Genomic DNA, 16,504 nt, shown 5'->3' with positions numbered 1-16,504 from the left:
TTGGTGCACACTGTCACTTCAAGGCCACCCTGTGAGACAAGGATAAAGTAGAGCCAGTAACTAGACAATTATAACTCTCTGGCTTTTGAGGGAGAAGCAAGCCAAATCCTAAGGCCAGAATGTATAATGTTATCTTATTCCTCAGCTCAGATGTAAAAGAAAGCAGACCAGCACAGGAAAGGAATGTCATGATCAATTTGTCTGAATTGTGATATTTGTTTGTTTAAATCGGAGCCTGCTTGAGGCACGGCATACGCCCCAAGGGTCTCATAAAATGAGCCAGGGAAAAAGAACATCAGGGATGGAGAATAATGATTTTCCCCCGGTGATTCAGAGCATGCCAAAACTAGGGCCACACTTCGACTCTGCCCTATCTCCACGCGCCGTGTACAGTCTTTAATTACCTGGATGAATGGTGTGCAACAAAAAACCAGCCGGTCAGCATTTATTTTCTCTCCTCCCTAATGGGCACCCCCCTGCCTTGCTTACTATGTAACACCTCTTAAACACAGCAAATTTAATGCAATATCCGCCCCTCCAATTCACTCGCAGTGCTAACTGCAGGCAGGCTCAGGAGCAAAATTAGAAGCGTTTTCCCAGTCTCATACTTCATTCCTTGCTGTATTCTCTGGGTACTTTTCAAGCGGCTGAATGAATAACGACCTTGCAGGAAAGGCAGTCAGAGCTCGTACAGTAACGGACTCTGAGACATTTTATCCACAGAAAGGAAGACTAACAAAGTTGGGCAGGTAATCCTGCCTTTGTCTTTTCCTGGGTTTTCAGCACTGTGCTTTCCATCTTGAATATTTTTTCCAGAGCAATTTGGTAGCTGCACGCATTAACATTTCCCAGCATGACCCCACCTATCACAGGCAACTAGGGACAGACGTCAATGGGAGTAGGAAAGGCCTCCAAGCTTGTAACATATAGGGCCATAACATATGCGTGATGAGCTAGGCGGCTGAGTCATGCTCGCCTTCCCATTAAAAAGCAGCAGAGAGCCGAATGAGCGAAGGAACAGTTCCAAATTCCACATACCTTGGCCTCCGGCTGAAGGCTCTCTAATGGAGAGGTAGGCACTGCATACAAAGGAGCCGAGACCTTAAATGAACACTGTCCTGGGAAGAAACAGAAATGAGAACAGCATAAACTGAGACCCTCTGCAGAGAAATCATGGCCTAACTCCTGACGCTGAGCTACTGATGTCACCCCCTCTGCCCCCAGACCCACCTTTCCACAGATGCTATGAAGTGCATTTTGTCAGAAGGAGGTAAGTTATAGCCAGGGGTCCATAAGCAAAGTTCAAAAAGGGCCAGGGAGTAAGAAGTGGTTCCAGAGGCTGTGGAAGTCAATGTTGTACCTTGCAGCAGAGGTAGAAGGTCCACCACAGCTTGGCCAAGAGGCACAGTCTTCTCCTTCTGTCTCTTCTCCCTTTGCAACACTTCTATCACTGTCACTAGAGAGATAAAGAGAGAGGAGCTGGCAGAGTTTCTCAGACTGCTTCGGACCAGCAGTTCAGGGGCTGCAAAGGGTGTCAGCTCCGGCACACGCTCCTGCTTCATCTCCAAGGCTGACAAGAACAGCGAAGCCAAGGAGCACAGGCCAACATGAAAGGGGATTCTTCCAGCTGGCAGAGATGGGAACAGAAGTGCTGAGACCCTCCCACCGCTGCTGCTGAAGGGCTATTCTTGAACGAGTGACTCCTGCAGCAGGCAGGCAGAGCGGAGCAGCTGACAGCACCCACCTCCAAGGAGGGAGGTACAGCATCAGGTACTTACAGAGCACAGGTTTTTGCGCAATGTCGTCCAAGGAGTTGGGCCCATCAGGGCTGCACTCAAAGCTGGTCATGAAATTATAGTTTGCTGTCCCATTTGGCAAGACATCAGTCTTGGAGGAGTCTCCCAAGATCGTTCCGTTGTACTCCGCACGCACCAAAGTAACAGACACGTCGCTTTTGATAGTTTTCTGTCAAACAAACAGCACATTGAGCAGTTGGCTCTGCAGCAACAGGCCCAGGATCAAAGTTGCCTCTGGCAGGCAGCTCAGTTTGGCGCCCGAGACAGAGTACGCTGGTGGGGCTCTTTGGCTGTCCCACTACAGGAATGGGGAAGAGGAGCAGAGCTTGGCTGTGCTGAGACCTCACCCTTCGCTGTCTTTAGGAGGGAAATTTCCTGCCCCACCGTGCTGTGATGCCCCAGGGATTATCAAGAGCTGTGGCAGGGGAGATGGAAAGGTCCAGGCTTCACCCCAGAAAAGGCAATGAAAGCCACCTCTAAGGCAAATCCCAAAATACCCCATTGATATTTTTGTGTTCCAGGAAGCTTAAGACTTTTGTCGTCTCCTAAGAAAGTAGCTCCTCAGCTACACGGCTGAGCTCACAGGACACTTCTGTACATCGTGTGGCTGCAGAATGCCCTGAAATCAAAGAAGGGCTCCAGCAGGCTCTTCAGGGAGCTCTGCAATTTGTTGTTACACCACCTCGATACCACTGGCTTTAAGCAGAGATGAGGAGGTTCAAATTTTAAAATGTCTCCGCAGAGGGGCTTAAACATGGGTGAGCAGGGATGGTGAGAACACAGCACATCGCAGGGGGGGATCCGCATGCCCGGGCAGCCCTGGCCAAGCAGGCAGCACCGGACACCTCCACAGCAGCGCAAGAAGCGCCGAAACAGGCAGTTACCAAAGATCCTCCCCACAGGAGAAACATGGTTTACTTCTCTGTCCAGGGAAGAGTGGCTACTGCCCTGAACATGAGGACTGTTGTAACCAGACCCAGTTTTTCTTTAGTCCTGAGCCGCAGGGATGCCTAACCTCCACAGGCCTCTCCCTCAGCTCCCTCTCCCCGTGTCACTGGGGTAATTAGTTCCATATTGGCTCTTGCACAAAAAGAGACTTCATTCACTCGGTTTTAATTTTCAGTCCTTCTGACTGTCTCCTTGAGCATATATTCTATGACCAGCTAAACAGAAGAATCTAATTAACCTTTCGCTGTACCAGTAATTATCCTAGACTCCTCTCTCATCCTTCTCTACATCACCTCTAATTAAGCAGATTCCACACTTCTCATAGCTGGAATTTTTTTCATATTGTTGTTCTTATTATTGCACTTTTGTTGCCCTCCCTCCTTTTGCCATAGCCTTTTCTAAGACGGAGCAATCAGAGCCACAAAGCAATATTCTGGATGCAATCAGTCCACCAGTCTATTATTTTCAGCATCGTTTTCCCTCCTCTTACCTTATACTTCTCGCCTAAGACGCTGATAGCTGAATCTATTGGTGTGAGAAGTACTCAAAGACTACAACGTAAAAACCTCAGAAAAACCAGGCGGGTGGGTTTTGCTTGCTTTTTTGTCTGCTGCTAGAGCGCAAGCAGGTATTTGCATTTTTCTGCTTGCAGCAGTAGCTGAGCTTCTCCTCCACATTCCCTCCTAAATGCCGGTTCCTCTAGAAGACTCTAAGGACACCTGGGTGTATCATGCAGCACATGGAAATCACAGTAGTCATGGTTTGATCGGAACCGGCTCGTAGTCTTGCCCTGTAACTGCACTGGAACCACTGCCTGTATAAAACTAGAGCCACCCTATTGGTTTCAATACGATTTAAACCACTGTAGCTGGGATGAAAATCTGGAAGGTCGGATCTTTTCAGAGGCATTTGTCTCACTGATACACATTTTCACTGTGTTTTGTTTAAAAAAGCTGCCATTTACATACAGTTAGGCAGAGAAGGCAGAGAAATACATTTCAACAGCATCTCTGGACTGCTGCTGAGGAGGTGCATTCCCCAATCTACGTGGATCACAAGCCTTTTCTCTGTGCGAACAAGCCCTCAGCGGGGAGGAGGAAGCCACAGCGTGGCATCGCTGAGTCTCCGACATTCTCACCGCTCCTTTCTACAGACTTATCACCTCACACCCAGTCTCGAATGGGATCACAGCACACAGAATCGCTCTGGCCTCGTTTATTAAACCAGCAGAGACATTTTCAGAAGAACTTTACCAGGTCCTGCGCCTTCAGTACTGTGATCTGTACTGGTTTTGTTGGTGTCGGTTGCGACTCGCTGGGAAGAGCTGCAGCAGCGGGCGAGGCAGAGGACTCCTTTCCGACAGATAACCCCACGGGGACCTCCATGGCTCTGCAGGAAAAAGAATGAGGAAAGAAACATGAAACTGCTCTGTTCCTCTCCCAGAAACGTCTGCAGGACACAGCAGCCGTGGCTGCTAGCGTTATTCGGGGCTCGAGTGTCAAAACACCATCGAAAGCACAGGGTTTGGTCAGTGACAAATCTCTTGTGAGGAGCAGGGGGAGGGCGGGGAGAAACGGAATGTGAACATTATCCGGCTCTGTAAATTTATCCCAGCTCTCAGCTCCTCCGTGCACACGGGATGGGTTCAGTCCAACCCGCTGCTCCCGGCAGGGCTCTCCCCAGCGCAGGGGACGGCCCTGGGCTCTCTTTTCCCTCTTATTTAACCTCAACCTGAGCCCGTGAGGCCGAAGGCCTGTGGCTGCCGGCCCATCCCCACGCAGGCCCAGGGGCCCCAGCTCCATCCCGCGCCACGGGTTTGTCTGCAGTGCCGCCGCCCCGGCGGGCGTGAAACCCTTCTGGAGACACGGCCGGGCCGCGGCCACCCCTCCGTGCCCCCACCGCACCCCGGTACCCCATCCTCCCCCGGCTCCAGCTCCCCCAGCCAGGGTGTGGGGTACCGGCGTCCGCCCTAAGGCTGGCAGCCGCCTCGGCACGGCCTCCTGCCGCGCCCGACGGGCCCCGGGGCCCTCACGCCTCGGGGTACGGCCTGTCTCCCCTCACCGCTCACCGCACCGGCCCCAGGAGGCCGCCGGGGCAGCGGGAGGTGGGTCAGGCCGGCGGCGGGGCGCGAACCGGCGGCCTCCGTGCCTCAGGGGAAGGCCCGCGTCGCCGTAACCACGGCGACGCGGCTGTTCCCGCGAGGCCTCGAAGCCTCGCGATACCCCAGCCCCGCACCACGTGTCGGGGGGGCGTGTCCGTGAAGCCGCTGCCGGCGCCATGATAGGTGTGGGCAACGCTTACCAGGCCCCTGTGGGGCGCCCCGTGGGGCGGGGGTCCCCCCCGATCTCACCCGTGTCGGTTGCGGGGCGGGGGGGTGTGCTGCAGCGGTGCCGTGCCCTCCCCTGCAGCCTGGCGTGCCCCGGCTGCTGCCCCAGCCCCAGTCCTGGCCCCCAGCCCCTCCGGGCAGAGGCAGCGCGCCCACCCAGCCGCTCGCCTGCACCCCAGTGAGGGCCCTGAGGGGGGGGGGGGGGGTCCCCGCAGGCTGGGCCGAGGCAGGGGCCTCAGGGGGGGCTCTAGCAGGGCCCCATGGGGCAGAGGGGACAGGGGTAGCCACCCCTGCTCACCCTGCGGTGGGGTGCAGGGGCAGCTCCAGGGCAGAAGGGCTTTCGGGGGGACCCCGCCAGCACAGCGGCAGCTTTCGGGGCGGGTGCTGGACCCCCGGCGCGGGTTGGCCTGTTCCCTGGGAGGGGATGACCAGAATAGCTCCGCTATCCGATTCCTGCCGGAGAGGCCGCGGCCGCTCTCCTCCGCCGCTATCTTCTCCGGGCTGACATTTGAGCCCAGCTCCTCCAGCCGGGCCGAGCAGCGGGATGGCGGGCGGGCGGCGGCGTGGGGGGAGCGGGCGACGTGGGGGACCCCGGCAGCACCCGGGGACCCACCAACCGGCCCCCTCGCCTGCACCCCTCGCTCCCCCAGCCGCCACGGCCCAGCGAAACGCAGGCGCTGGCCCCAAAACCGGCTGCCCCAAGAAGCCCGTGGAGGAGCCGGCGGGAAGGGGACCCGACGTGGACTCGCTGGGCTTCCAGGCCATGGACCGCAACGTGCCGGGGCTGTCCCACGTCATCCTCCAGAAGCTCAACATGAAGAGCTACGAGGACTACAAGTGAGTGCGCACCCATGGGTGCTGCGACGGGTGTGTGTACCCCCCGCCCTCCCCGCCAAAGCACCCTGCGTTTCCCCCAGCTGGAGCATCTCCCCTGGCTCGTCCCCCCCTCTCCTGGCTCAGCCCGCAGGCAGGGTGCTCTGGTGGGGCTCCTGGGTGCACCCCTCCACCAGCCCATTCCCTGGCTCCCTGTCCTCAGCCGTGCCGGGCCGGGATGCTCTTGGCTGGAGCTAAAAATCCTGGCAGCCTTGGTGGGAGGACATCAGCCCTGCCGTGATGGCAGAGCAGCATGGACTGGATCCTGCTCACCCCCCCCACCCCACCACATCCAGGTCTGCCATGGACGGGAGGAAGAGCGGCAGCGATTTCGGCATCCGGACTTACTTTGACATGTTCCAGAAGATGGAGGACACCTTCAAGTTTTGCGCCGAGTGCAAGAAGCTCCCCGATGCCCTCCCTGACCCCAAAAGCCTCCGGCGATGCAAGAGGTATGGGGAGGGGGGGAGATGGACTGATGGCACGGGGCTGGATCCGTCCCCTCGCTTCCAGCCCGGTGGCTGGGGTGAAGCCGGGGGTGTCTGGCCCTGATGCCCACCTCCAGCTGCAGAGCACCCCCAAAACAGCGATATAGCCCTGGGGTGGGGGGTGGCAGGGAGCCAGGCTGGGCAGGCTGGATCCTGGCGTCCCGCCGCAGCTGGGCACGCTGCCCCTCTCCCCAGGTGCCAGAACGTGTACTACTGCGGCGTGGCGTGCCAGCGTGCCAACTGGCCGCTGCACAAGAAGTTCTGCAAGAAGCTGAAGCTGGTGGCCCTCGACCGGCTGGTGGAGTGGCTCGTCTTCACAGGTGGGGCCGGAGATGCAGCTCCCACCCTGTGTGTGTCCCCCTCCAGCCGGCCTGACCCCCCACCTCGGCTGCACGGGTCCCGTGGAGGGACATGGGGTCCCTTCTCCCAGCTCCAGCCCCTCCCCAGCTGGGTCCAGCACCCCCACAGCCCAGCTGGGACAGACAGCCCGGGCTGTGGGGCCACAGCTGAGACCCCCAACGCTTCTCCCTATCCCCCCCCAGGAGACATCCCCTTCCCCACAGAGACCTGGACAAAACCTGCCGGGGACGTGAAGGGCTGGGAGGACTGGTTCTCCATGCAGGGGCGGCTGGAGGAGAAGCTGGGTGCCGTCCTGGCCGGGCGGTACATGACCCTCCTCTGGGCCAACGCCGGGAAACCCCGGCCGGAGGATGGGGATCTGCGCGAGTCCATCCGGCGGCTGGTCACCGACTTCCACTCGCGGCCGCTCACCATCGGCTTGGGGCTACGGCTTTTTGGCATCGACCCCCTCGCCAAGGCCCTCACGGTGCACGTGGTGGGGGCGTCCCATGTCGAGACCCTCAACACCCGTCTGACGGACTATGATGAGCTGACGCGGATGTTCCCGGGGCACTGGGGCATGGAGGTGGTGATGGTGGGGGTGGACGTGGTCGACGGACCCATCATGAGGCCGCCCCTGGCCACGCCGGCACCCCGGGGAAAGGTCTATCTCAGCAGCTACAAGGGGCTGTACCACAACTTCTGGGAAAGCCATGTGGAGACCAAGTTGGCTGCCCGCCCCGACCTGGTGGTGGGCTTTCACCCGGGTGAGTGCCTGCGCCACGGAGGGGCCCAGACCTTCACCACCCCACTGCCCGGAGCGGGACGTCCCTGGCAGGGTGCAGGGCAGACCCCAAGTGCCCCGCACCATTGGGAGCTCAGGATGTGCCCAGGTCTTGCCGCGGCCATGCACCAAGCCGCGACGGGCCACCCAACACAGCCGGAGCAGCCAGAGTGACCCCTGCCCTCGTCCCCCTCAGGCACTCAGTGTCACCCACCTGCCAGTCAGCAGCACCCGAAGGGGTCCCTGCCTTCAGGTCTTGGTGCGGTAGCTCAGCCCAGGACCCAGAGCCGGGGGTGTCGCCCATGCTGGTGGGGAGATGGGCCCCACCTTGCTAAGGGCTGCCAAGCCCCACTGCCAGCATCACCGCGCACCCCAGGGATCTTCGGCACGGAGTGGGTGCTGCTAGACCCGCCTTTCCCCAGAGTTGGTTCGGGATGGGAGGGAGGTGGGACCCTCACTGCCGTGTCCCCACAGGTTTCCACGCCTGCCCGGACCTGCTGGCGGGCTGGCTGCCCACCCTGCTGCTGCTGCGGGACTACCGCCTGCCCGTCCTCTTCACCGTCTACAGGTGAGCATGGTCCCACTCCCTCCAGCGTGCCGGCACAGCCGGCTGGTAACAGGACCCATCCTCCCCCTCTCCTGGCAGCGAGCAGGAGCTGAAGTCCTCCCTGCAGATCCTGCTGGAACTCGAGACGCAGATCATGGGCTACGCTGCCAACCCCTTCGCCTCGCTCCGGCCCGAGCAGGTCTACTCCAGCCCCAACAAGGCGCCTGTCTACTGCAGCTCCTACTACATCGCTCTACTGGGGCTGGCAGCATCGGCCGTGCCGGGTGCCGAAGAGCTGGAGGACGGTGATGGCTGGCAGGGAGGGGAGCCCAGTGCCGCTGGTGTGGCTGGGGGCATCGCCCCGGGGCTGGGCTGACCCTCTGCAGCCAGTGCCATCCTGCCTGCCCTGCTCACCCGACCCTCAGCCCCTCACTGCCCCTGTCCCAGGACCCCAGCTCCCCATCCCGGGATCAGCGATCCAGCCATCCCTCGCTGCACACATCCAGTCCTGGGGGACGCAGCACCCCGGCACAGGGACGGCACAAGCATGGCACCCCTCCACAGAACCAAATAAACCACCGCCAGCAACTGGCCGCCGTGTCTTGAGCTTTTATTTCCGAAAAGGCCTTTGTTTTCCCAAAGAAAACAGAGGGCTGAGCCTGCCCCAGCCCTCCTCGGGCGGCCACGGCCCCCAAAGGGACGGCGAAGGGGACCCTGACTGCGGGACCTGCTGTGCACAGGGCTGTGTGGCCCCCGGGGTCCCACAGGGAGCCCCAGCCTGGACACCCGGCTGTCACTGTCACGGTGACACGCGCCGTGCCCCTGCGCTGGCGGTGCTCCAGCATCGCTCGCCGAACCCCACAGCTGCTCAGCCTGGCACCGGCGCCCAGCTCGGCCACGGCATGTGGGCACCGGCTGCCGCAGCCACGCTGCTCGCCAGCCCCTGCGGAAACTGGGGCGGGCGGCGCTGAGTGAACCAGCACCTGCAGCATCGCCCACCAGTGCCAGGGACCCGCGCCGGCCTGGCGTCCCCTCTCTGTGCAGGGAGCGGGTCCAGCACGGTGATGGTGGCAACATCCCATGTGGGCACCCACGATGGCTTGGGGAGGCTGGTACACCCCTGGGGCTCCCCGCGCCCCAACGGCGGGTCCCTCCCCGGGGTCGGTGCCTGTCGGAGGGGCTGCGGCAGGCGGCAAGGCTGGCACAGTCCGGCCGGGGAGGTGGCACGGTGTGGCACTGCTGGCATCACTCGGCGCCGGCGCGTTCCCGCAGCGCGGGCAGCGTCAAGGTCTCCGGCGCTGACTTCTTGCGCGGGCGAGTCTTGGGAGGAGCGAGGAATTCGGGGGCCTCGTCGCTGAGGGGGGTGGAGGGGGCGCTGGCGGGGGCCGATTGCGTGGCCGTGGGCTGCCCCACCTCGCTGACCGAGATGGTGGGTGCCACCAGGCCGATGAGCTCGTTGGTGGCCTCCTGCGTCTCCCGCTCGTAGCGCCGCACCTCCTCCATCGTCATCCCTGCCGAGCACAGCCGGGCTTGGGGCCGCTCGGCACGGCCGCATCCTGCACCCCGTCATCCCAGGGCAGCCTGTGCCCCGCGCACCGGCTCCCCCCCCGAGCTGGGTGCCAGGAAGGGGACAGGGGCTGGGGACAAGGGGACGGGGTACAGGCAGGGAGGGGTATGCTGGGCAGCGCAGCCAGCCCCCTGCTCCGGCACCAGCCCAGCAGGCAGTGGGGAAGGGACGGGTGGGCAGCGCAGGCAGCGCAGGCAGGGGACACATGGGGAGGGCAGCCGGGCAGGGGGGACCCTCCGCCGTGGGGTGCAGGGGGAGCTCGGCGTGCACCGTGCACAAGCCCCCCTGCCTGCACCCTCCTGCAGGCAGCGTGGCCGGGGTCCGGGGTCTCCGTCCCCTGCACGCAGCGTGCGGCAGGGCTGCCGGCGCGGCGGGGGTTAGGGGTGCTGGCTCCCCAGCTTTTGGTTTGTGGCCACTTGCATCTGAGTCTCGAAGGCCCGAACCTCTTCCAGGGACATGTCTGGAAGGCAGAGAGCCGCTCACCGGGATGGCTTCGCGCCCGCTGCCGGCACCCGCTGCCGGCCATGGCCGCACCCGGGGGCTTCCCATCCCCGTGTCCGCATGCGGCAGCCGCCTGCAGCGTGTCTCCCTGCCAGACTTGGGGTGCAGGCAGCGCAGGCAGGGGTGCTGGGGCTCCTCTTCCCCCCGCGCCCCACGTCCTTCGCCCAAGGCGTGCGGCGGAGCGGGCGTGCGAGGGTGCAGGCAGGCGGGAGGGCAGGGGGGGCGAGCGGAGCAGGCAGCGCAGGCAGCAGGTTGCGGGGGAGTCGGAGATAGAGCGGGAGCTGCCCGTGGGGTTAGTGGCATTGGCGGTTAAACCCGCAACCCCTTCCCACCCTGGGGGGTCCCTGTCGCCCCCACCCCACCTCACCGGCAGCGCCGGGGCAGCCCCGCGGACTCACCGCACCACTCGTCCACCCAGGCGAAAGCCTGCCGGTGCCCGATCAGCAGGATGTCCCGGATCACCTGCGACGCATCGCCATGGGGGTCAGCACCCTGCCACCAGTGTCGTGTCCCCCACCCCGCCCCGGGCTCGGTCCCCCCCTCACCTTGTGCACAAACTGCTCCACCCGCGTCTGCAGCCCCCACACCTCGAACTTGACGCTCACCAGCTTGTAGGAGCACATGATGGGCTTGGTGTGCTGGCGCCAGCCCTCCCGCAGCGGCCCCCGGCCCGTCTTGGCCGAGCTGAAGAAACGGGGGTCCTGGGGGGACAGAGCAGGGCCGTGAACTCCCCCCCCGCCACCCCCCGGGGATGGGGGACAAGGGGGTGGCTCCGGGGAACTCCCCCCGTCCCCACCCGTGCTACCTCCAGGCTGCGGTAGTAACGCTCGGGGATTTCGTCGAAGGCGATGTCCAGGAAGGAGACCTCGTGGTCGCCCAGGATTTTCTCACTATGGAAGATCTGGGGAGGGGAGGGAGGGTGAGAGGCACCAGCCGCACAGGTGAGCCCCCCCGCAATGAGTTTGCCAGGTCTCAGCTGCAGCGCAGACTCACGTTCTCGCTGTCCCCGCAGTTGTCCTCGTACTTGGTCTCGATGTAGATGGAGAACTTGGGCAGGAAGGAGCACTGCAGGGAGTGACCGTCAGCTGGTCCCGAGGGACACCCATCCTGAGGGAGACCCACTCCCAAGGGTGCCCACCCTGAGGGATGCACACCCCGAGGGACACCCATCCCCAAGGATGCCTACCCTGAGGGACGCCCAGCCCCAAGGGTGCTGATCCCCAAAGGCTGCCCAGCCTCAAGGACACCCACTCTGAGGGATGCCCAGCCCCAAGGGACACCCACCCCCAAGGGATGCCCACCCCCAAAGATGCTGACCCCAAGGGACACCCATCCCCAGGGGACACCCACCCCAGTGCCCCCTTCCCGGCCATGCCAGGTGCTGGGGAAGGAGCCAGGTCCCCCCATGCCACCTCCTTACCGTGTACTCTGCAGGGACACCGTGGCACGTCAGCATCATGGGGTGGCATCGCCGGGCGGCATCGCGGGGGAGAGAGGGAGCGGTGAGACCAGGCAGCAGCCACGGCCGGGCTCTCCGGGCAGCCCACCGCCGGAGAGGGGCAAGGTCATCACCGGGGAACCCGTCCCCACGCCCTGCCCCGGGCTTACCGGTGATGGTGTAGGGGTAGTAGTTCCAGGCCTTCTCCGTGATGTAGAAGATGCGGGGGGTCACCGCCCGCGCCCAGCTCGGCAGTTTGCTGTGGGGGACCGCGGGGCGGCGGGGTCCGCTCAGGGCAGGATACGGCCAGCGGGCACAGCCCTGCCCAGTGCCACCCGGCCCTGCTCCGCCAAACACAGCCCTGCACGGCACGGCCCCGGCTCTGGGACCCCCGTCCCCTCCCCAGGGACCCCACCTGCACCCCAGGACCCTCACCTCCACCCCAGCACCCCTCCATGCACCCTCACCCTCACCCCAGGATCCCCCCAGGGACTCTCACCTGCACCCCATCACCCCCCAGGGACACCTGCCACCTCCTCAGGACCCTCATCTGCACCCCAGCACCCCCCAGGGACCCTTGCCACGTCCCCAGGACCATCACCTGCACCCCAGGATCCCCCCCAGGACCCCCTGCCACCTCCCCAGGACCCTCGTCCGCACCCCAGCACCACCCCCAGGGACCCCTGCCACCACCCCAGCACCCTCATCGGCACCCCAGGACCATCACCTGCACCCCAGGACCCCCCCACAGGACCCCCTGCCACCTCCCCAGGACCCTCGTCCGCACCCCAGCACCACCCCCAGGGACCCCTGCCACCACCCCAGCACCCTCATCAGCACCCCAGGACCATCAACTGCACCCAGGACCCCCTGCCACCTCCCCAGGACCCTCGTCCGCACCCCAGCACCACCCCTAGGGACCCTTGCCACCACCCCAGCACCCTCATCAGCACCCCAGGACCATCACCTGCACCCCAGAACCCCCTGCCACCTCCCAGGACCCTCGTCCGCACCCCAGCACCACCCCCATGGACCCCTGCCACCACCCCAGCACCCTCATCAGCACCCCAGGACCCCCCCAGGGACCTGTGCCAGCTCCCCAGCACCCTCACCTCCACCCCAGTGCCCCCATCCTCTCCCCAGGAACCCCACCCCCTTCCCAGGGACCCCCACTTCCCTCGCAGGACCCCCACCCCTTCCCCAGGATCCCCTCCACCTCCCCAGGGCCAGGACCCCAGGGTACCCCCATCCCCACCCCTGCCCACCCTGCTCGGCACCCCATGGCTGCCCACACTCCCCGGGCAGGATCAGGCCCCGGCAGGCCCCCAGGGGAGCGGGGACGTGGGTTTTGATTAATTTGCAGGCGTTATAAATACCATCCCGGAGAGGGGAATCGTGAGCGCCGCGGCTAAAAATAGCCCGTCTCACACCAGCGACTCCCCGGCAGCGGAGCAGCCGATGCCCGCGCCACGATGTGCCGCAACCGGCAGCGGGGACGCGGGGACAGCAGCAGCGGGTGCCAGCGGCTGCCCAACGGGCACCCGGGGCTACGCGTGGGGACGTGGGGACACCCCTGAGGACGGGCATCCCCGCCCAGCCCCACACTGCAGCCGAGGCACCCACCGGTACCCAGAGATGGGTGCCCACCGGGAGAGGGGTGCAACCCCCAGGGACAGGTGCACCCCTGCGAGATGATGGGTGCATGCCCTGAAGATGGGTGCACCCCAGGAGATGGGTGCAGCTCCTGGAGAGGGGTGCACCCTTAGGAAGATGGGTGCACCCTGGGAGAAAGCCCCCAAAGATGGGTGCATCCCCTGAAGATGGGTGCAGCCTGGGTGATGAGTTCACCCTGGGAGATGGGTGCAGCCCCTGAAGATGGGTGCAGCCTGGGTGATGAGTTCACCCTGGGAGATGGGTGCCTCCCCTGAAGATGGGTGCAGCCTGGGTGATGAGTTCACCCTGGGAGATGGGTGCAGCCTGGGAGATGGGTGCACCCCAGGAGGTGGGTGCAGCCCTCCAAGATAAGCGCACCCCAGGAGATGGGTACACCCTGAGAGATAGGTGCAGCCCCCAAAATTGGGTGCAGTCCCCGAAGAAGGGTGCACCCCCGGGAGACAGGTGCAGCCCCCGAAGATGGATGCACCCCTGGGAGATGGGTGCAGCCACACTGTAGGGTGTCAAGGACCCAGGAAGGATGTTCCCCGGGAATTTTGGAGGGAGGGATGGGGCCACCCCGATGCCTGCCCACGCCCCCCACCGCAGCCCCACGGAGCCGGGGCCCCCTCCCCACCCAGCACCCTTTTCCGGAGCCGCCGCCTCACCTGGAGAGGTGAACGCGCTTCTCGGTGAACTGGCCGGGGCCGTGGACGGGGTCCTCGTGGGGCTCGTTCTTCACCACCTCCACGCCCTCGCCCTTCTCGCTCTCCTGGTGACTGTGCTTGCTGATGGTGTAGAGCTGCCCCACGCGGTACTGCAACCGCAGCGCCCGGCCTCAGCACCGCCATCCCCTGCCCCGCTGCCCACCCTCCCGGTTGCCGGCACAGCGCCGGGATGGGCTCCTCTTTGCCGGGCTAACGGATTTCCAGCCGCACCACTGAGAGGGGAAACTGAGGCACGGAGCAAAGGGGTGACAGACCCCGAGCTGTGCAGCGGGCAGGGGTCTCCTGGGGCACCCTGTTTCAAACCCCCTATCCTTGGGCTGCTCCAGCGCCCGGGCGGGGGCTGGATCCTGCCCTCCCTGCTTTTCCCTGGTGTCTGAGTGCCTTGCAGAGTGCCTGGAGGCTTTCTGCTCAGCAAGCAACCCAGGAGCCAGAGAAAACTCTTATCTATATATATCAGAGAGAGATATCTATGTATACAGATACATACGTGTGTGTGTTTATTTGATGACGCGGCCGCGCAATAAGCGTTTTATTGTTCCGCTGAAGATCCCATCCATCACCCTAACCGCCAGCATGATCTTATCGCCCCTCTCTGCCTAAGTGGAAACCTTCCCCAGGTGCGAACGCAAAACCAGTGCCCGGGGAGGGCTGGCGCTGCTTGGCGTGGGCACCGCCGCCGCAACTCCCCGCTCCCTGAAACGGCCCCGTCGGCACCAGGCGCTCACGAGCGACCTTTGGCCGGGGATGCCGCCGGCTGCCGGCTATCGCCGTTGTTTGCCGGCGGGGATTTGGGTTCCCTGCCGGAGCAAGGATTGAGCCCATGCTCCCTGTCAGAGCAGGCACCCAGAGCGCTGCAGTGCCACGGGCACCCAAACCCTCGGTGCCCTTCGCCACCAGCTCATCCCATGGTCCCGGGGCTGGGATGCCCCCAAGAACCTCCTGGTGCTGCCGTTGGGCTCTGTACCCCAAGGTCGCCGGGCCCAGGGGTGGGACGTCCCTCTTGCCTGCGCCCCAAAGCACAGCTCAGCACTCACGCGGAGCACCCCGAGCCCAATGGCCGTGGGCTAAGCACACCTCGGCGGCTCGGCCAAGGCAGACGGTCCCTGCCACGAGCTGTGCTATGAGGGGATGGCAAAGGAGACCACAGTGTCCCCCGGCGCCTCTCCGGGCAGGGACCCAATCCCCTGGCACCCCGCTGCTGTGGGTACGGGACCCCCACCCACAGCCCCCTCCATTGGTGGGTCCCTGCAGCCAAGCTGTCCCTGGCACCCATGGCTGGGGGTTTGGGGCTCCCCTCACCTCTGCACCCCTCTTCCCAACCCACACCCCGCTTTTCCACCTGGCCCCGGGGGCACAGGCAGCCCCGGCCCCCCACTGCCCCCCACCTCACCTCCTCGGTGGTGAGCGGCATGCAGATGCGGTACTCCTTGATGAGCATGGTGGCACGGGCAGGGCGGGGGTCAGGCGGAGGCGTCGGCGCTGGTGGGGGCACAGCTCATTCTGGGGGGACCCGAGGGGCGCAGTGAGAGCAGGGGGACGGTGCTCGGCAGCCTCCCACGCTCCCATCCCATCGCCCCACGCTCGAGACGGCCGCCCCGCTCTCGGCACCCGCTCTCGGCACGGGTGACTTCATGAGCTGTTGCCATGGCAGTGGCGTGAGGTCACCGGTGCGAGAAGCAGCCTGGGTGTACCCTGGGTGTACCCAGCTGGGGACACCCCGCACCCTGAAACCCCCGTGGCGTTAACCCCTTCCCTGCCAGGCAGACACCCACACCCCTAGGCAGCTGTCTTGGAGCACACGTGTCCCCCCCAAAATACGGTGCTGTGCCTTCAGGGTGCCACATCCACACCTGACCGCGGTGGCCAGTGCAGCAAGGACCCCCGGGGTGGGATCAAACCTGCCGATGCTCACGGGGACCCACCCCTGGGCACCCCAGCTCTGGCCTGCCCCGGGGGGCTGCCCCCGGGGAGCACCCATGGTCATGTCCCTGGTGTGGGACGTCCTTTCCCTGGGCCGGAGCTGGAGCCCCCACCCTGAAGCTGCCCCCAAGCACCCATCCTGGCCAGCCCCCACCCCAGGGCTGCCCCCCCAGCACCCATCCCGGCCAGCGGCACTGCCAGGCTGCCCCGCTCGCCCCCCCGGGCCCCCGCTCCAGCCGGGGCTGGGGATGCTCAGGGTGGGTAACGGAGCAGCTCAGGGGGCTCCTGGCCGTGGCCCCCAGCCCCAAGGGGCAGGGAGGGGCCGGGAGCCCCCCAGGCAGTCACCCTGAACGGGGGATCGGGCCTTGGAGGGGGTAGATGGGGGCTCACAGGGGGGCTTGTCTGGGGGCACCTTGTCCAGCTGGGGACACAGGGGCATCCCTGGGGGCACAGAGGCGTTGGGGGCCCCAGGAGCATCCCTGGGGGGCACAGGGGCACCCTGCTGACAGCGAAGAGGGCTGGGTGCTGGTGCTGGGTTGCGGGAAGCCCTAAGACCCCCGGGGGGGCTCCTCACCCAGCCCCGGGACCCCGCAGCC

General features: G+C 64.2%; 3 protein-coding genes across 3 annotated transcripts in view; 1 reads left to right on the top strand and 2 right to left on the bottom strand.

The window, feature by feature from the left end:
- LOC104252220 (nucleoside diphosphate kinase, mitochondrial) overlaps window positions 1-16,504 on the bottom strand; it is a 320,155-nt gene that overhangs the window by 184,466 nt on the left and 119,185 nt on the right. The gene's annotated exons all lie outside the window — the stretch shown is intronic.
- On the top strand, window positions 5,615-8,577 carry MSS51 (MSS51 mitochondrial translational activator). The gene is made up of 6 exons (XM_059826240.1): window positions 5,615-5,907; window positions 6,240-6,395; window positions 6,627-6,751; window positions 6,974-7,537; window positions 8,029-8,122; window positions 8,201-8,577. Exons 1-6 carry the CDS (start codon window positions 5,615-5,617, stop codon window positions 8,475-8,477), a joined length of 1,509 nt encoding a protein of 502 aa, XP_059682223.1. The 3' UTR covers window positions 8,478-8,577.
- Window positions 8,695-15,487, bottom strand: LOC132318579 (cytoplasmic phosphatidylinositol transfer protein 1-like). The gene is made up of 9 exons (XM_059826241.1): window positions 15,379-15,487; window positions 13,929-14,077; window positions 11,778-11,866; window positions 11,590-11,597; window positions 11,163-11,234; window positions 10,975-11,070; window positions 10,715-10,870; window positions 10,568-10,631; window positions 8,695-9,612 (listed from the first exon to the last, which is right to left on the bottom strand). Exons 1-9 carry the CDS (start codon window positions 15,424-15,426, stop codon window positions 9,347-9,349), a joined length of 948 nt encoding a protein of 315 aa, XP_059682224.1. The 5' UTR covers window positions 15,427-15,487; the 3' UTR covers window positions 8,695-9,346.

This window comes from Gavia stellata, chromosome 18 (genome assembly GCF_030936135.1).
Source record: "Gavia stellata isolate bGavSte3 chromosome 18, bGavSte3.hap2, whole genome shotgun sequence".
NCBI lineage: Eukaryota > Metazoa > Chordata > Aves > Gaviiformes > Gaviidae > Gavia > Gavia stellata.
Note: the sequence above shows the minus strand (reverse complement) of the source record. Positions and strands in the feature narration are given on the sequence as shown.

Bases quoted from the DNA above. Each gene is read 5' to 3' on its own strand.
- MSS51 (XM_059826240.1), top strand. From the start codon at position 5,615: ATGGCGGGCGGGCGGCGGCGTGGGGGGAGCGGGCGACGTGGGGGACCC. The intron at 7,538-8,028 runs GTGAGTGCCTGC...GTGTCCCCACAG, and splicing joins GGTGGTGGGCTTTCACCCGG to GTTTCCACGCCTGCCCGGAC. The intron at 8,123-8,200 runs GTGAGCATGGTC...CTCTCCTGGCAG, and splicing joins GTCCTCTTCACCGTCTACAG to CGAGCAGGAGCTGAAGTCCT.
- LOC132318579 (XM_059826241.1), bottom strand. From the start codon at position 15,426: ATGCTCATCAAGGAGTACCGCATCTGCATGCCGCTCACCACCGAGGAG. The intron at 11,867-13,928 runs GTGAGGCGGCGG...GGTCCCCCACAG, and splicing joins AAGCGCGTTCACCTCTCCAG to CAAACTGCCGAGCTGGGCGC. The intron at 10,871-10,974 runs GTAGCACGGGTG...CTGTCCCCCCAG, and splicing joins GTTACTACCGCAGCCTGGAG to GACCCCCGTTTCTTCAGCTC.